This window comes from Balaenoptera musculus, chromosome 6 (genome assembly GCF_009873245.2).
Source record: "Balaenoptera musculus isolate JJ_BM4_2016_0621 chromosome 6, mBalMus1.pri.v3, whole genome shotgun sequence".
In the NCBI taxonomy this organism is placed as follows: domain Eukaryota; kingdom Metazoa; phylum Chordata; class Mammalia; order Artiodactyla; family Balaenopteridae; genus Balaenoptera; species Balaenoptera musculus.
In genome coordinates, this window is record NC_045790.1 from 95,803,050 (window position 1) to 95,822,750 (window position 19,701).

General features: G+C 41.0%; 1 protein-coding gene across 4 annotated transcripts; it reads left to right on the forward strand.

Annotated features, from left to right (window-relative positions):
- The first annotated feature begins 54 nt into the window (after nucleotides 1-54).
- On the forward strand, nucleotides 55-19,691 carry PRPF4 (pre-mRNA processing factor 4). 4 transcript variants are annotated; one of them, XR_005020287.1, is made up of 15 exons: nucleotides 55-170; nucleotides 940-1,117; nucleotides 2,899-3,085; nucleotides 5,863-5,950; nucleotides 6,360-6,439; nucleotides 6,619-6,712; nucleotides 7,226-7,320; nucleotides 8,757-8,815; nucleotides 9,261-9,384; nucleotides 10,759-10,848; nucleotides 13,479-13,601; nucleotides 13,712-13,819; nucleotides 13,910-14,028; nucleotides 14,550-19,121; nucleotides 19,557-19,691. XR_005020287.1 is itself a non-coding variant. In XM_036855146.1 (14 exons), the coding sequence occupies exons 1-14, from the start codon at nucleotides 138-140 to the stop codon at nucleotides 14,741-14,743; spliced, it is 1,566 nt and encodes a 521-aa protein (XP_036711041.1). In that variant the 5' UTR covers nucleotides 55-137; the 3' UTR covers nucleotides 14,744-15,456. The 4 variants fall into 4 exon arrangements, 1 of the variants encoding a protein (XP_036711041.1); XR_005020288.1 differs by having other exon boundaries at nucleotides 55-164; nucleotides 937-1,117; XR_005020289.1 differs by having other exon boundaries at nucleotides 108-164.
- Nucleotides 19,692-19,701: the final 10 nt, after the last annotated feature.

The following is a 19,701-nucleotide window of genomic DNA, read 5'->3' on the forward strand; positions in this document are numbered from 1 at the left end:
CACGCCGCCCAGGACGCTGCCTCCGCCCGCGGCCCACTTCCGGTAGGTGTCGTAATTCCGTTTTGCTGGGCGCGCGGTGGATGGTCTGAAACGTAGAGAACGGCTTTCGGTGGGGCTTCGCGGCACCGGAGCCCAGCATGGCTTCCTCACGAGCCTCCTCCGCGGTACAGGTCTCAGCTCACTCTGGCAGGGAGCGCGGAGGGATGGGGGTCCCTGCGGAACAGGGCCGTTAGGGAACGGGCTACGGTGGTGGAGGGCTGAGGAGGAAGGCTGCCAGACTCGGTCTGGTCTTAGAGAGCGGAGCAGCGTTTTCCTGATCCCTGAGTGCTTTCCTATTTTAGCTCAGTTTCAGCTCTCGCTGCAACCCCGAAATGTAAATACCTTTTCCGTCTGGTTCAGAAACGGAGTTCTGAAAGGGAGTAGTGTCTTGGCCAAGATTTATGACAATGTCAGACCTCTTAATTGTAATGAGGCCTCCTAACTTCCTATCTACTGCTCCATGTCTGAAAACGTTTGAAATGTATAGACAGTAACTTTCTAACTTGTCCCCCTAACCATCGCCTTGGTTATTTCAGTTATCCTTGATATCGCCTGTGATGAGCAGTAACCCTGGAAGTTTCGTAAAACCCAGGAAGAGATTGCACTTGCAACTGAATGAAGTAAACATGTTCCAAAGCACGCCTTTGATAGAAAAATCACCAAGAGAAATTAACTAGTTTTATCTATCTCTTCCTGTCTGCGAAACTTAAGTGACCGAGAGACTGGAATCACCCCCCAACCACGTCCAAATCAGGGAAGACACATCTTAACTGGTGTCCAATTTGTCTTTTCTTTGGAGAAGAAATAGGATTGAAGCTCTGGATAAGCTTCATCCTTCTGGGAGGTCTAGTAAATTGCTAAGATTAAGCTTTAGGTTAATCCAGGTCTTTGATTTAGCAGGCAACCAAAACTAAGGCATCTGATGACTTAGTCGCTCCTGTTGTGAAGAAACCACACATCTATTATGGAAGTTTGGAAGAAAAGGAGAGGGAGCGCCTGGCCAAAGGAGAATCTGGGATTTTGGGAAAAGAAGGACTTAAAGCAGGAATTGAAGCAGGGAACATTAACATAACCTCTGGTAAGATGTAAACTGTGAGTCCGTCTTTACCTTTGGTGCTCAAATTATCTGTAATGATTACCTTCCTAAACTTAGATATCACTAGTTTAGTGTCAAAAAATTTCAAATATTAAACGTGCATCTATCTTAAGGCCATACTCTCTGCCCACTCCACTTAGTATCATCTGGAGAACCTTTTTCTTAAAACCTTTTATACAGTTTTTCTTCTATGAATTGTTAGTAATTTTACTAGGAATTTATTCATTGTGTATTTGGATTCACATTGATTCCATTTGTCTTCTGGAGATCTAGCATAGTTCTGGCATGGGTTTGGAGCTACTATGGTTCATAATATTCTCCCTTTTTTAGCTTTCCAATTATTTTTCACCCAAAATGAAATACCTCTTTTAAATTATAAAAGTAGTAGCCATTTTTATTTTGAAAGAAATCAAAATACAAGTTTTTTTCCATAAATGAAACCATGATAAGCAAATTGTTTTGTAACCTGCATTCATCATTCTGTATACTGTTGAGGATATTTTTTCATGTCAGTAACTAGTGGTCCACTATATTTTTGAAATAAAATTATTCATGTTTGTCATGAGAAATTTAGAGAGTACAGAAGGGTATAAGAAGAGTTCTCTGCAGATAGGACTTCTGTCAAGTTTCTCATGGATCCTCCCATACGTTTTCTTTTCTATACACATGCACTTTAGTGACTTTTTAAACCTTTTGTGTTATTTTAAACATAACTGCATCACTACTATATTTTTCATTTTTCATCGAAATGCTTGTATTTGGTGTGAGTTTTAAAACTAGCTGATAGATTATCCAAAAAACCTTACAGTCAAAGAATATCATTTTCATGGTAATTATTTCCAATTAGTGTCCCTATACTGAGACTATTTCAGAGAGTAGCTTTGGCAATTGTTAAAATAATGTTTCTATTTTATCATGGATAGAAAGCCTATATAACTTATTTGTTAAAGAAGCTCTATACTCTTACTGTCTCATGCAAGCTATGTGTTTATGTAAGTTTGCCAAATGAAAGAAGATGGCTTCAACTATTTTCCTACCTTTTAAAACCTCGTTTACTTTTCTGTGTTTGGCATACTTTATTTATTTTTAATTAATTAATTATTTATATTTTGGCTGCTTGGGTCTTCGTTGCTGTGCGCGGACTTTCTCTAGTTGCGGGGAGTGGGAGCTACTCTTCGTTGCGGTGTGCGGACTTCTCATTGTGGTGGCTTCTCTTGTTGCAGAGCATGGGCTCTAGGTGCGCGGGTTCAGTAGTTGTGGCTCGTGGGCTTTAGAGTGCAGGCTCAGTAGTTGTGGTGCATGAGCTTAGTTGCTCCGAGGCACTAGTAGTAGATTAAACAGTTAACTTTCCCTAGAGACATACAGACTCCAATTGTAAGAAATTATTTCTGGGCTTCCCTGGTGGTGCAGTGGTTGAGAGTCTGCCTGCCAATGCAGGGGACACGGGTTCGATCCCTGGTCTGGGAAGATCCCACATGCCACGGAGCAACTAAGCCCATGCGCCACAACTACTCAGCCTGTGCTCTAGAGTCCGCGTGCCGCAGCTACTGAGACTGCCTGATGCAACTACTGAAGCCCACACGCCTAGAGCCCGTTCTCCGCAACAAGAGAAGCCACTGCGATGAGAAGCCCGTGCGCAGCAACGAAGACCCAACACAGCCAAAAATAAATAAAATTTAAAAGAAAAAAAAAAGGAAATTATTTCTTTCTCCCTAGAAAGAAAGATCTGGTGATTATGCTGATGTTGCCGGTTCTTTTTACAGGAGAAGTGTTTGAAATTGAAGAGCACATCAGTGAGCGACAGGCCGAAGTGTTAGCTGAGTTTGAGAGGAGGAAGCGAGCCCGGCAAATCAATGTTTCCACAGATGACTCAGAGGTCAAGGCTTGCCTTAGGGCCTTGGGGGAACCCATCACACTTTTTGGAGAGGGTCCTGCTGAAAGAAGAGAAAGGTGCCCTTTCTAAATATCTACTCTCTTCTTTTTTAATCACAGGGTTCCAGTTCCAAATTTCTGTTGGAATTTGTAGCTAAAACTTTAATAGAATGTCTCAGATAATGTTGACAGACTACCTTATTAAGTTGCATTAATATGTTTTAGCCCATAATTTAAGTCTTAGGCCAGTTTTTACTCCACTACTAATTTTTCTTTATAAACTATGAAGAAGATGTTAACACATTCCCTCCCTTCCTCTCCTCAGTATGGAGTTGTGAGTTGGGTAAACATTTGTCACTGAACTCTGAAAATTAAACAACAAACGCATTCTTTGTCATTAACATAAGTCATAATGATAAGTGTTTTTTGGGTGTTATTGCAAAAAGGCACTGTCCTCATATAATGCTCCTCTTGTGATTTGGAAGTTACAAAATCTCTTAGTGACAGGCTAGTCCTATGCAGTTATGCGGACCTGGCCTGCCTACCTGCCTCTTTAGGACTTGGGGCTCAGCTATTCCTCACTCATTACATTTACTTTTTTAAGGCCCTTACCGCTCATTTACTCTTCAACCTACTGCAAACTGATCGACCACTACCACATTGAAATTGCTCTTAATTAAGGTCATCAACTCATCTTTATCAAGAATAGCCCTAGTACACTGCCACCTATTCCCTCCTTCAAACACTCCGTTTCCTTGGCTCTCAGAAGACCAAATCATCCTGGTTTTCCTCCTGTTTCTCTAGCTAATTCTTCTAAGCCTCTTTTTTTCCTGTTTATAAACTGATTTTTGCCCTTATCCTACACTAACCCTGAGTGATCAAATCCATTCCCATGGCATGGTTTACTCTGTGTATATATATTCTGGTGACTTCCAGGTCTCTGTAACCTAGATATTCTATAGGTACTCAAATTTGACATGTCTAAATTGAACTCATCTGTTTTCCATCCTTTACCTGTTCTCCTTGCAAATAACAGTACCTTTCACAGAGTTTTCAGTTGAAAACCTGCTCACCTTCTGTGTAACCCATCAGCAAAATCTTGTCTCTTCTACTTCTGAAATGTACCTCCAGTGTGTCCTCTTTTCTCTACCTCCATTGCTTTCACATTTAGACTGTTGTAATAGCCCCAAATGTGTTGTGTTAATTGTTTGCTTAAAATCCTACAGTCTTCTTTTTTTTTTTTAATTTTTTAATTTATTTTAATTTATTTTATTTTTGGCTGTGTTGGGTCTATCATTGCTGTGTGCGGCCTTTCTCTAGTTGCGGCGAGTGGGGGCCACTCTTCATCGCGGTGCACGGGCCCCTCATCGCGGTGGCCTCCCACCGCGGAGCACGGGCTCCAGGCTCACAGGCCTCAGCAGCCGTGGTACGCAGGCTCAGTAGTTGTGGCGCACAGGCCCAGTTGCTCCGCAGCATGTGGGATCCTCCCGGGCTCGAACCCGTGTCCCCCGCATTAGCAGGAGGACTCCCAACCACCGCGCCACCAGGGAAGCCCCCTACAGAGTCTTCTTATTAAACTTAGAGTAAAAAGCTCCTAATCATGCTCTTCATCCTTGCCTTGTGCCACTCTTCCCCAGTTTACTAGACTTAGCAGCCATAATGGTCCTCGTGGGATACTCAAGCTCTTTTGCTGTCTTTCCACTGAATTTTTCTCTTTTTGTCCCCCTCTCTTGCCTTTTAGAGCTTTTTTATTCTTTTGGTTTCAGCATAAATGCCACCTCAAAAAAGCCTTTCCTAACACCTGACCCCTTGTAAAGTAAGTCCTGCCATTATTAAGAAAGTAACATACTTTCTTAATAGCCTTTCAGAGGGTTTACTTCTACTGTTTATTCTTTGTCTTCTCCACCAGCAAAGTCTGTCTTATTGTGTCCCTTAAATGAATGTCTTGAGTCCCCACTGCCACTGTTGATTCAGTCCATAAGACTCAGGGGATACAATAGTATGCTGTCTGATTTCCCTGCCTTTGTTCTTCCCTCTTCAGTCCATTCTCCATACTTTTCCAGGGGTCTTTCTCAAATGTAAACCCTCCTTACCATGGCATTAGGAGGTCTTTGTGACCCGGTCCCTGCTTAGATTTGCAGCCTTATCTCTCACCAACCCTTTCCCAGTACTCTGTGCTCCAGCCATATTGCATTGTTGTGATTCCAAGTTCAACATGCTTTTCTTGCCTCCAGACCTTTACATTTGTTGAACCCTCTGCTTCAACTGTCCTTTCCCATTCTTGACCCATTGACTTGATTACTTGAGGACTCAGTTCTGGTAACATATTCTCCATGAAGCCTTCCCTGATTCCCTCCAAGCCTAGGTTGTTTACTCCTTTTATGATTCCCTTAGCACCATGCACTTACCACTGTCATAATACTTACTGGAATGTACTCTAGTTCCCCGATACTTTCTGTGTGTCCTGTCCACCCCTCACTCCCTCACCTCCCACTATGCTACTTGAAATCAAGGTCTGTTTCTTAGTCATTTTTTATACTTAGCACCTGAGCAGTATCTAGCACATTGTGGCATTGAGTGAAGGTTGTCTGTATTCACAGCCCGAGTGGTAGCAGTGTTGGGGCTAGTTGACTCTAAGTTTAACAGGGTAATTGCTTTTAGTTCAATTTAGGGAATCTTCAAATAAAGACTATTGAGTGAGAGAAATCACACTGGAAGTTTAGGCATCACAACTTGCCCCTTAAAGAAGGTTGCTTGGGATTTGAATGGTGAGAGAGTAGGGCAGGCTTGCTGCCTTCTTAGATATACTTTTCACAGTCTTAACTCTGTTTAAATTCTGATCTTTTTTGTTACAGGTTAAGAAATATCCTTTCAGTGGTCGGTACTGATGCCTTAAAAAAGACCAAAAAAGATGATGAGAAATCAAAGAAGTCCAAAGAAGAGGTAAAATGTGTCTTTGGCTTCATAGTATAAACATGCAGGAAACAAGGGGGTAGTTCTCTCATTTTCTGTTTTCTGTGGGATAGGGAACAGGGGGAGTTGGAGACTCTACTGTTCCGGAATAGTTGTTGGCAATAGTTTGTGGTTCCTTTGTAGGTATAAATGGAGATAAGTGAGTTCCCCATTCAGGAAAGAACCATAGCATTCCTGGTGTCACTTTTAACAAGTAACCAGAAACTATCCAATAAGAGTTCATAGAAAGAAACACAAGAGAAAGCACATATACCTGATTTCATCCTATTACTGAACTAATTCATCTTTTTTCTGGGCAGTTAACAATAGGGAATTGACAGCTATGAAAGGGGCAGGAATGCTTCAGACTTGACATTTCTACTCTTAATTTAACTTTCAGTATCAGCAAACCTGGTACCATGAAGGACCAAACAGCCTGAAGGTTGCTAGACTGTGGATTGCTAATTATTCACTGCCCAGGTAAGGAGAGCCTCGAGAAGGAGGAAGAAACATACTTTTTCTTATTTCCTTTCAAGGACTGAGGAGCTGCTTTATAATGAGTGTGGTGATTAATTGAAATTGAGTGGTAAAGAGACTTGTATGGACCTTTGTTTCCAACCCATTTGCTCAGGGTTAATAATGTTATTTCTGTGTCACAGGGCAGTGAAACGCTTGGAGGAGGCCCGTCTTCATAAAGAGATTCCTGAGACAACGAGAACCTCCCAGATGCAAGAGCTGCACAAATCTCTCCGGGTAAGATGCTCTCGTCTTATATATATAATTGTCTAGTGTCTTAAATATTTATTAGATGCTCTACTTTGGCCCACCTCTAGCAAGTAAAGGCAGCTATACTTATTCCTCTCTGCTTACACTGTTGCTATTTGGGAGGAACCATCAGTTAAGGTGGCAGGGAACCTACTGTGCTTTGTACTAGGCAGAGGCCCATGGTTCTACTCTTTAATGCTCCCTTTTAATATGTCAGACTGTACTCTAGATCTCGCCTTGGCCTTCCTGTTTGTATTTAGCTGACATAGAAGCTAGTGATAACTAAGATTGTAGAAGACAGCATGCTGGAGTTCCAGATAAGCCTTGACTCCATTCATTCGTATAAGTGTCTCCTAACAACAACAACAAAAAGGTGGTAGAAGGTTCTTGGGGAGGGTTAAAACCGGAATGGTTTTTGTTTTTGTTTTTGTTTTTATGGTGGAAAAGCCAAGAAAGTTTTGGGTTAGCCTGTTAATGATCCCTTGTTTGTCTTTTTTTAAGTCTTTGAATAATTTCTGCAGTCAGATTGGGGATGATCGGCCTATCTCCTACTGTCACTTTAGTCCCAATTCCAAAATGCTGGCCACAGCTTGTTGGTAAGTCCCATTTTACAGTGACATTTTTTTCTGAATGGGGTCCAGGGGAAAAAATCAGTATTTGTCTTAGAAGCCCATTCCAATACCATTTGCCTCTGCTTCTCATGATCACACCAAACTAGAGATGCTAGTAGTTACCCATTGTAGTTTACAATATAGCCTTCAATTAGCAGTTCTTACTGTTCACAAGGTACCCCAGAGACCCATGACATGTCAGTCATATTCTTGGCATTAGCATCATTTTGGATCAGATAGTGAGCTTATAGACTAGTATACACACCTTGATATAACTTTTCTTTTCTGGTTATGTGACCTAGGCAAGATACTTAATCTCTGTAAGCTTCACTTTTGTCATCTGTAAAGTAAGGTGAGATAATGTTTGTAAACATTTTGCCTTGATAGTGCCTAGTATGTGGTAAGGACTCAGTAAACTTGAATTATTGTTTTTATCTTCATTTTGTTTTCTACTCACCACATATGCAGAAAACTCTTAGGACGTGATAACTTTGTTGTTTTGTTCTATTTAGTTACTTAGTTGTTCTTGAGGAACATTGTCATCTAGTGAGGGGGAAACTCGCTTGCATTATGCGCACAAGAACTACTTGACTAGGCAGAAATTGAGACTGTGGTTCAGGAGAAAGCCAGGGACCTACACAGATCCCTCCACCTCTCCAAGCCTCAGTTACCTTCATTATAAAGTAGAAATGAGTATGTGTATAACTGACTCACTTTGCTGTACAGCAGAAACTAACACAACGTTGTAAATCAACCATACTCCAATTTAAAAAATTAATTACAAAAAATAAAATAAAAATAAAATAAGAAAAAGATAATAAAGTAGAAATGATCATTCCTGGCTTTTATGTACCTCACAGGTCTGTTATAAGGATCATTTGATGATAGACATGAAAGTAATTTGTTGGAAATTTGTACTCTGGGGACTTCCCTGGTGGTCCAGTGGTTAAGAGTCCGTGCTTCCACTTCAGGGGGCACAGGTTCGATCCCTGGTTGGGGAAGTAAGATCCCTCATGCTTCACAGTGCTGCCAAAAAAAAAAAAAAAAAAAAAATTAAAGTACTTGGTAAGCAGCAAAATGCTATTTATATTTAAGAAGATAGTATCATTATTAATATTAATGTTAGATAGTTTAATTTGTCCTACCTTCCCTCAGAAATTGATCCAGAAGTTAAGGAGAAGAGCAACTTGTGCTATAACATTTACAGTCCAGTAGAGGCCTCTGTTTGCATGGGACCTGGATGTAGCTTTCTTCTCTTAACTCTTCAAATGATAAGCCTTTTCTGTTTCTTTTTCTGTCTGCCACTGTAACATTTTGGGGGGGTGGGGGGTGGTGAGAGATTGTCCTTTAGTAATGTTACCAAGGTACCTTTTCCTTCCCAGACCAACCCTGGCTGAGATGCTTTCCTTTGTGTTTGTTAGGAGTGGGCTTTGCAAGCTCTGGTCTGTTCCTGATTGCAACCTCCTCCATACTCTTCGAGGTGAGTTAGAATCTTATCTCAATCTCAGTCTTTTTCTCAGCGTGAACTCTGTCAAGCAATACAACTCTAAAACTCTGCCTGACACTGAGACCCAGTACACACAGATTAATTCTTGATTTGATTTGACTTGGTTTGGTTTTCTCTGACTGCAGGGCTGGATGATAATGACTTCATACGCATACCACTTTTCTCTCATGTCCAAGGGCTCTGGCATTTACAATCTCTAAACCAAGAAACATTTTTTTGTGTGTTTAGCTTTTTTTAATGCAATTTATATTTTAAGTTAAAATAGTTCAATTTTTTAGTAGTTGAATAGCTACTTTAATACACTCTAGGTCCACATGTCCTCTGATATGTGTATATATAATATTTGTCATGTCTGTATTTATACTTAAGTTATAAGGGAGCAGGAACCCTTTAATTTTCATCTCTTACACTCCTTCAGGCCATAACACAAACGTGGGAGCAATTGTATTCCATCCAAAATCCACTGTCTCCTTGGACCAAAAAGATGTCAATCTGGCCTCTTGTGCTGCTGATGGTTCTGTGAAGCTTTGGAGCCTTGACAGGTGAATATTACCCTCTGTCCACACTGCAGTCGCTAAAGTAAATAGTTGATTGGTTGGCCCTTGAGACTTAAAAATCTAGCATTTAACCCCAGAGATACTCTGAGTCAAGGTAACTTGTGTGAAAATAGAATGGAGGATTTTTTTCTTAGACCTTTTCTCACCAGAGGAGTTGTGTCAGTTTTTCCTTCTTTGTTAACTTTGTACCTTGATTTTTGCCTCTAACATAGTAGCCACTGTTTCCTGGCTCCAGTTATTCTGGAAGGATCCATTATACCTCCCATGCAATAGATTGACATTGGAAAAATGCACTATTTGGTAGCTTGACTAAAAATAATATTTAGACAGCACATTGGTTCTTAGCAAACAGCCACAGGGGAGAGGAAGGAGGCTCTGCCTGGCCGTATTGCCAAGGAAGTGATGTCTCCTCCCAATAGCATCATCCTTTACCTAGACTACATTTTCCAATTACAACAGTTTTTTTTTTTTTTTAATGTGTTTGTGATTATTGTTTTCCAAGAAATTTTTGGAAGCACTTTGTTTGCCTAAAAGACATCTGAATTCAGTTGCTTAGTTTTCTTTCTTTGGGAAAGCACATGAGGCTTTTGTTCCAGGATTTTGTGAGGAGCTAATTAGTATCTCCACTCTTTGCCAGTCAAGATCTTACCTGTGAGCACAGCAAGTTTTAATTGGCTTTGGTAATACATAGCAATATTTGTTCCCCTAGGGCTTTAATTAGTTCTGTGTATGCACATTGACAAAGTTCCCTTTTTAATTGCCCTCTTTAGGGTTCATGTTTATTTCCTCTTGCTGGTGTTCAGACCTTCTTTCTGTCGTTGCTGGTAGTAGAATTTAATGGCCACCAAAAGGAAACTAAGCCTCTGTTTAGGAGTTCCTTTTTTCATGTGGATCCTTGGACAAGCTGAAGTTTGAGATAAATTTATCTGTAATCCACTTGCACCAAAACTTTTTGATATAGCCTTGCATCACTATCAAAGTATGTTTTCTTTCTAGAATCTCAGCGCTCCTTTGGTGCAGAGAGCTTATTTTGCTTGTCAGGCTGAAATATCTTTTATTTTTCTCTAAGCAAATGATATAGCATTAAGAGTTTATTAACATAGTGAATTGAAATAGTGTTTATTGAAGTGGAGTTTTGCCCCGTGGGCACATGAAATAGTCCCAAAGCTTTTATAATAACCTTGGGAAGTAAGTTAAATTATCATTAGCCCTAAAAGTTTAACAAATTACAGGCTTAGTTACAATTTGGCCTGTCACACCATGCAGAATGGGTGTATATGTGCTCAACAGTTAATAAATTCAATGCGTATTTACATGACTGTAAAATAGTTTACTTACATATATTTGATTCCTTTTCAGTGATGAGCCAGTGGCAGATATTGAAGGCCACACAGTGCGTGTGGCCCGTGTAATGTGGCATCCATCAGGACGTTTCTTAGGTACCACCTGGTAAGCCATCCTGTTATTGTTCTATCCATACAGGCCTGTGGCATCTTGTTAACCTTTTATGGCTAAACTGCCAAGTAAATTTTTAGAGCAGAGATTTTCTTGGACTTCAATAAATCAGAATCAGAAAAGAATATATGACATAGTTAGGGCTAAGTATTTGGGGTTTTTTTTGTTTGTTTGTTTGTTTGTTTTTAAGTATTTGGTTTTAAATTGCAGTTAATCTGAAATTTCAGAGTCACTGACTCCCGGAAAACTAGAGTTTTTCCCTCTTTCTTCTCTTTTTTGGCCAATACTAGCGGTGCATTTTTTTTTATTTTTTTATTTTTTGCTATACAGTGTAATTTCTCTGCTTACAAATCAGTCTCCTTTTCTGGTTCTATAAATTCAATGAGGCCAGAATCTGTTAAAGAATTTTTTGAGATACAATTTACATGCAGTGGAATGGATTTAAGTGTGTAATTCAGTCAGTCTTGACAAATGCGTACACTCATGTGGCCCACATCCCTGTTGTTGGAGGTCCAAGGGAACAGAAGGTGCCCACCAAACTGAGAAGCCATCTTGAGATTGAAAAACACGGCCAGCAGCTCCATATATCCAATGGATCCGTTTATTATAGGGTCACTTACTCACAGGGTGGGATCTGGCAGACAGCAATCCAGAAGCATTCACAGCTGCACTCTGCAACCCCAAGAGACCATTGAGGCAATTTTATAGTTAACCTAAGGTATGGGGGTACGTGTTTGGAAACAGGAAGTACATTCCTAAGTGAAGAATGGGTAACTAGTGGGTGCTGGGAATATATCAGCAAAGGTCTTCATCATTGTTTGAGGACTAACAGAGCATAGAGGCCACCTGGTCCTAATGATTATTAAACAATATCTGTTAACTACAAAGCCCTTGACTACAGGAAAGTGACTTACCACAGAGTATAGTTCTGGGTAGGGTCAGCAGAAGGACAGGAAGAACTGTACAGGTCAAGACTAGTGTATGCTCATAGCCATAACTAGTCAATAGAGAGAACATTTGCATCACCCCAGAAAGTTCCCTTATGCCCTTGCCAGTCAACCCCTGTTCCAAAGCAACCACTGACCTGATTTCTGTCACCATAAATTAATTCTATCTATTCATAGTTTATGAACTCATTTGTGTCTGGCTTCTTTTACTCAGCATAACATTTTTAAGATTCATTCATGTCGTTGCATATCAGTAATTCCTTTTTACTGCTGGGAAGTATTCAATAGTATAACTCTGCCACAGTTTGTTTATTCATTTTCCTATTGATGGACACTTCGGCTGTTTCCAGCTTTTGGCTCGTCAGAATAAAGCTGCTATAAATACTCTTGTACAATGCTTTTTGTGGATGTGTTTTTCTTTCCTTTGTCTTGAATAAATACCTAGGAATGCAATTGCAAGGTTATAGGGTAGATGTATCTGTAACTTTTTTTAAACTTCCAAGTGGTTTTCCATAGTGTTGGTGCCATTTTACATTCCCAGAATTCTGGAATTCTGGTTTTTTTCACATCCTTGCCAACAGTTGTCATTAATCAATCTTATCATTTTGCTCAGTTTAGCAAGTATGTAATGAAATCTCATGGTTTCAATTTTTATTACTCTGATGACTATTGGTGTTGAGTAGTTTGTCATATGCTTATTGACTATTTGTATATTCTCTTTTGTTCAGTGTCTAGGTGCTTTGCCCGTTTTTTTTACTGAGGGTTTTTTGTTTGTTTGTTTTGTCTTTATTTCCATATGTATTACAGTTCTACCATCATTTATGGAGGAGACATTCACTATTGAAATTGCTTTGATGGCCTCATTGAAAATCATTTGACCATGTATATGTGGGCCTATTTCTATACTCTCTATTCTATTCTATTGACCTATTTGTTTGTGATTGATTTTTATATGCCCAACATTCAGTTATGGACCCAATAAATGCTCAGTGAATGGAAGGACATAACAGTGAAATTAGGGAAGAAAGAAGGCAACAGAATCTTTGCTGGGCCATTCTAAGGAATTCTGTTTTTAAAACAGCCACTGAAGGGACTTCCCTGGTGGTGCAGTGGTTAAGAATCCGCCTGCCAACGCAGGGGACACGAGTTTAATCCCTGGTCCGGGAAGATCCCACATGCCGCGGAGCAACTAAGCCCGTGCGCCACAACTACTGAGCCTGCGCTCTAGAGCCTGCGAGCCACAACTACTGAGCCTGCGTGCCACAACTACTGAAGCCCGCGTGTCTAAAGCCTGTGTTCCACAACAAGAGAAGCCACCACAATGAGAAGCCCATGCACCGCAACAAAGAGTAGCCCCTGCTCGCCGCAGCAAGAGAAAGCCCACGTGCAACAATGAAGACCCAGCGCAGCCAATAAATAAATAAATAAATGTTTATAAATAAATAAATATAAAATAAAATAGCTACTGAAGTAGGTTTATAGGAACCATGGTTTCCCAGTTAGCACTCAAAACAGATATGCCTAGTTGTTGAGACATTGTTTATGCCAGGAAAGAGCTTGTTAATATGGTTGTATGAGTAGTTTCAGAAACATAACTTGAGCTACAACTGTTTATAGCACTTTATACATTGTAGGAACTGAACATCTGCTGGTTAATCGTTAGTTTGACTTTTTTAGCTATGACCGTTCATGGCGCTTATGGGATTTGGAGGCTCAAGAGGAAATCCTGCATCAGGAAGGCCACAGCATGGGTGTGTATGACATTGCCTTCCATCAAGATGGCTCCTTGGCTGGCACGGGGTAAGGCTTCTTCCACGTAGCGGGGGCAGCTCAGTAGTCTCACCTCTTAAGTATGCTTGCTTCCACAGAGAACTGGATTCAAAATGTTCATTCATAAATTATTTTGTCAGGGGACTGGATGCATTTGGTCGAGTTTGGGACCTGCGTACAGGACGTTGCATCATGTTCCTAGAAGGTCACCTGAAGGAAATCTATGGAATAAATTTCTCCCCCAATGGGTAAATAAGCTCACTGAGTGAGGGGTGGAGAGGGTTATTGGTCAGAAAGTATTCTTTGTTTCTAACTTCAATACTACATCTGATCCACAGCTACCACGTTGCAACTGGCAGTGGTGACAACACTTGCAAAGTGTGGGACCTTCGACAGCGGCGTTGTGTCTATACCATTCCTGCCCACCAGAACTTAGTGACTGGTGTCAAGTTTGAACGTAAGTTTTCTCCTGTTGTAGGCCTAATTACAAGACAGACAAATTGCACTTCTGAGGAATGCAGTCCAGGTGTTAAGACTTGAAAGTGGAACAGGAGAGAATTTGGACTCTATTGAAGGAGCAAATTATAATCTCCTTCCCTCCACCACACTTTCAGCCAGAGCTATGACACAGCCTGCGCCTTGTTCCTAGGAAGTAAAGAAGACTTCCATGAATGTTTTGCTTCATTTTTTTTTTTCCATGGAAGGTCCAAGCACGGAATCCTTAATATTATTCTGAATAGGTCTATTGGGGAAAGAGCCAAAAGACCTTAATAGTGTTATTTGTTTCCCTAAGTCTGCCTGTAGTTGTCTTCTTTTTCGTAGAGGTCTAGTAGGAATACAGATCAGAGTGTTGAGTTTTTCTGAATGTAGATACCTTCTTTTTCAAAATAGTATGTTCTGGCAGATTTTGGGTCTTTTATTTTCTTATGCTCTTTTGAGTACTTGAATTCCTGAAGCAACTCCCCTTTTCTTTTGTAGCTATCCATGGGAATTTCTTGCTTACTGGTGCCTATGATAACACAGCCAAGATCTGGACCCACCCAGGCTGGTCGCCACTGAAGACTCTGGCCGGCCACGAAGGCAAAGTGATGGGCCTAGACATTTCTTCCAATGGGCAGCTCATAGCCACTTGCTCATATGACAGGACCTTCAAGCTCTGGATGGCTGAATAGGCAGGACCATGGAAGAAGGATTCTAGCCTCACTCTCTCTTTAGAGCCATTTTCAAAGGAAAGGAATTGATGTGTTTTGTCCTGTCATGTATTTTGCTAATTACCATGTATAGATCCTCAAAAGAATTGGATTTCCACGCCAGCTCCCACTTCAAGCAGGCAGCCCAGTCCCTGGGTGTTGGTGAACCCCTTTCATGGTTGAAATTTTAATTTTCATCTTCAAGCCCTGCCATGAACTTTGTAGACATTGTTTTTATTAGTCTTTTGTTTGAATGCCCTGTTGCTTCCCTCACAGCACTCAGGATTGTGACTAACTCCATTTTTAATTCTTGAAACTTGGCTTTCCATTACATGGTACATGCTTCAGGACTACATGTGACCCAGAGAGCAAGGTGGCTGGACTATATTCTGGAAGCCCTCGAGTAGAGAGACACACCTCACCATGCACTGGCTAAACTGTGCCTGACCGAGCAAGAACCCCGAGAACAGAAGGTGAAGAGGTAGACCACAGCTATGCTTAGGGTTCTGCATTAGAGAATATTTTACCTCTTCCTGTTGAGTTCACTTGGAATGCTAACTGCATTGGGAAGCTCAGAACTGAACATTTTCCTCGTCAGAAGATGTCTTCCATTTTGCTTTCAAGTTTGGCATCCTTTGTGTTACCCAAAAAGTAGGCCATTGTGTCAAGATTCAATGAAATTTTTAGAAAGCAAACATTATGTCTCTATTTTGCAGGTTCTTTTCTATTGGTTATTTAAAGAATGTACCCTTCATGTCGAGGTAACTGTGGAAAAAAATCCCTAATGGGTATTCCTAAACATAAACTTTTTCTTTATTATATACTTGCCACAGAGTAAAATCCTATCTAAAAAACTGCCCTTTAAAGAATTATCTTGCATAGTTAAGTATTTTCTGAATCCTAGGCATTGGTCCACGGAGGTCCCTTTTTTTTTACTTTGAGATACAGCAAATGACCTCAAGTATGGCGTACTCCAATTCTGTCTCCTTAGTAAGCATTCTGTTAGTAATTTTTTTAAAAAATGGAGGGCTGTTGCATTGTGGGCGAGACTACCAGTGAACTGTATTTGGACTCTATAATTCTTACTCATTGGCCAAGCAGCAGTTACTTTCAGCTCTTTCCACCCCAGGTATACAACCAGTGAACTCTGGAAATACACAAAAAAATTCACACAAAAATAGAGGAATTGGCAAGAAGAAAGGATTGTGTATAGAGAATTCAAGAAGGGCTTATATGATGGCTTCTCCTTGAACGTTCAAAACACTTTTCCTTTGCTGTTCCAGGGAGGATGAGAGTGACTTTGTCTGGCTCTGTCGTGCAAACTAGGAATGTGTGATATGTAGCTAAATAGTCTGTTTAATCTGATTTCAATTATAACCAAGTAGTTGCATATCCTGTGTACCTGTTAAGCTTCTGGATTATCAGCTCTATTCTCTGTTGGGCACTTCACTGTTGTTTAAGTATTAATGGGCTCTATTTCCTCCATAGTTAGCCATGAAAAGAAATTTTCATTACTACCTTTGTAGTGTGTTTAATAATGAATGTTAGTGTATTAGCGTGCAGCTTTCAAATATAGTGTGTTAAAGGTTTTCAGTTTTTCAAGTTGAAATCTTACCATTTGTTCCATTAAACTTGTCTTTTTTTTTGTGGGGGGTGGGTGGTTCCAAGAGATCTAGAGGGGTAGCAACTGGGTGAAAAGATTTCATCTAAGCCTTTGGCCAGACAAATGTCTTGCGGGGTATACACTTCCTTACTGGGAGTATCATTGTCCAAAAGCCGTTAGCTGAGGAGCATATCCCAAATGTGTCATTTCGTGCTAACGGTGAGACAAACGTCACCGCCATCATTTAACAGGACACTTACCGCTGTCTAGACACCGCCAGGCACATTCAGACATCTTGTTTAATCCTCACAGTCTTACGAGTTAATTATTATTCCCTCTTTTACAAAAAAAGCTGAAGTTCAAAGAAGTTAAGTAACTTGTTCCAGGTTACCTAGTTAGTAAATGGTAGAGTCTGGTCCGTCTGTTACCTTATAAGAGGTTTCATAGGGCTTTACTGAATATGTTGGCAACACTGGCCAGACCAAAAAAAAGAATCAGTCCAGCCAGCATGGCCTGTTCCCTGTACAAAGCCTGAACTTTATAACTGCTCCACCTTTTTTTTTTTTTTAACTTTTCTTAGCATTTATTTTTTGCAGCATTTATTCCCAGGCCGTATATTTTTGTTTCTTCTGGGATATCTTTTTCTTCTGTGCAACCTCCTCTTCTGGTTTAGGAACAATCTGTTCCTTTTCAGTAAGGATCATCTCAATGTGGCAGGGAGAGCTCATGTATGGGTTGAACCGACCATGAGCTCTTTAAATCCTGCGCTGCATCTTGGGGGCTTTGTTCACCTGGATGTGATCAATGACCAGAGAATCTGCATTTGAGTTCAGCATTACTCTCTGCATTTTTGAGAATGTGCAGTAAAAATTCAGCACTCTTTGGGCCACTGACCCTGCATCCAGCCCCACTGTTTGGCCTGGGCACACCTACCAACTCCACCATTGTAATGACAGAATGGCACACATTGCTTCTGTAAAGTGACATCCTTCAGATACTTGGTGGCTTTTCAGATATGCATACCCTTAATGGCCTGGACGGTTTCACGAGTGTTCTTAAAGTGAACATGAAGATTTGAACCTCTTGGTCACCTCAGACCACTTACCGGGAAAGCCTGCTCTACCATTTATACTGCCCTTTTGAGGAGTCACTGCATCTCTTACTCTGACTTCATGCCAAAGGGAGTTAATTTTACCACTTCTACCTTGTGAACTTGCAAGGAGCCTATAGTGTTATTCAACAGGAAACTATTTGCATCTTGGGACGGATGATATTTTGTTGTGTAGAAATGTCTTCAGCATTGCAACATGTCTTAGCATCCCTGACCTCTGAGGTACTAACAGCCAAAAGCACAACCCACCCCTGCATTGGGGTGCCAAAGATTCCTAAATGCTCTCTAGAAGGATGGCACTGCCCAACGTTAGAACTATTGAATGTGAAGACAGAAGATGCCACAATGTTAAGTATATCCTTCCCTATCCCAGAAGACTCAAAGCTGTGTCTTGTTTGGTGAATCAGCCACTCCAACAGTGTAAGTTCTATTTTGACTGAAAGGCCTCCACCACATGCTAGCTGGGTGACCTTGAACAAGGTAGCTAAACTTGGGGAGCATCAGTTTCATCTGTGAAGTAGGAGTGAAGCCTGTTTAACTCGGAAGCAGTAGTCCTAGTACAGAGGCAAGTGTTCTTCCCTGAGCTTCCCCGGCTCCTCTCTCTGTTCCTTGTGGCTCTGAGAATATGGTGAGATCATTGCCTAATTTACCCAGCACAAGAGTTAAGGAGCAAGGATGTGTAAAGAAATGAAGTCAGTGGGGAGAGGTCAAGTCCCAGCTTTAGTATAATTATCTTCAGTGGTGCAAATGGAGAGGTAGATGCTAGTCCCCTGGCAGGATATGTAGGCGGCTTTCCAATTTCATAATGGAGAACTTTTTCTTCACAGTGGAGCTTAAGACTGTTTGGTTTTACTAAACATGAAGTATGTATGTCTTGGCTATTTTGGAATATCTTGTACATTAAGACCCCTAAGAGTTTATAGAAGGTGGTTTCATTAAACTTACAAAATGCTATTTAGAGCAAATAAAACCAATTTCTGGCCTCTGAAAGCTTATTCTACAAATCCCAAAAAACAAAATGTTATCTTTTTGTGATGGTGTTTTAACCACTTTGAGATTGTTTCAGAGCCCTGAGCCACCAGGCAGTATTAAAAGTGAAGAAGAAATCAGGGTTTTAGATACTGCAGAGGTGGCAACCTGTAGTCAAGCAGCATCCAAATTCTATCTAGTTTTCCTTGGTTCCTAGATTCTGTCACGTAAAATGAAAACCAGAATCCCCTGCCTGTATGGCCTGGGATGGGAACTAAGGCTTTTACTCTATCCGGTGTTTCTGCCTTACCTCTTTTTTTTTTTTTTCTTTTTTGGCCATGCCACACGGCATGTGGGATCTTAGTTCTCCGACCAGAGATCAAACCCGTGCCCCCTGCAGTGGAAGCACAGAGTCCTAACCACTGGGCCACCAGGGAATTCCCTGCCTTACCTCTCAAGGCCAGAATTACAACAGTTGGAGGAGAGGAATCAGAGCTCCACCCCAAACCTACCAGGAGGAATAAAAATCTCTTCCTCCAAATCCCAGATTTCTTTTGATCACTGACTCTGGTTTCTTTCACCTTTAAACTTTTCTACTCTTAACACTCCATAAACCACGCACTGACAAGAGGTCGTCTTGTACAAGAAGCAGCTGAGTGAACGTGCCCTCCTTGCTGGTAAGGACTCTGCCACCCCTGGCTCATCCTACCCTTCTGTCCCCCTAGTTCTGACAGAGGACCAGCCAACTCGTTGTTGAATGAGTGAGTGAATGAATTAATGAATGCAGGCCATTTTTACTGGGACTGGTGGCAAAACATCCAAAGAGAAAACTGAAAGGGGAAGACAAACACATTTGCTCACAATTGAAGCTCACTCTCCAAATTTTTTAGCAACAAATAATAGAAAGAGCAACTCCAAAAAATGTGAACTGAGTTCAAAGCAGCTCCAGTAAGAAATGCAGCTTGCTGTCTGAGTGGGTCAGGTTCCTGGATGCCATCGCCCAGCCCTTTGGTACAACATGTTACATAGCCCTGTCATCACAGATTTGCTTCTCGGCCCTTCCTTGACCCTTGGTTCACACCCAGAGCTCTCTTTGTATCTTTTTCCGTTAGCTTTCAGAGGTTCTCATTATAGTAGGACTCTCTCCGTTCCCAGAAGCAGATGCACAGCCTAGCCAATCCCTGGATTGTAAAAAAGAACAATACTACAAAGGAAGACAACCCCAAATGAGGCTCTGCAGTCCTCATACCCAGCAGC

Bases quoted from the DNA above. Each gene is read 5' to 3' on its own strand.
- PRPF4 (XM_036855146.1), top strand. From the start codon at position 138: ATGGCTTCCTCACGAGCCTCCTCCGCG. The intron at 6,713-7,225 runs GTAAGATGCTCT...TCTTTTTTTAAG, and splicing joins AGCTGCACAAATCTCTCCGG to TCTTTGAATAATTTCTGCAG. The intron at 7,321-8,756 runs GTAAGTCCCATT...TGTGTTTGTTAG, and splicing joins ATGCTGGCCACAGCTTGTTG to GAGTGGGCTTTGCAAGCTCT.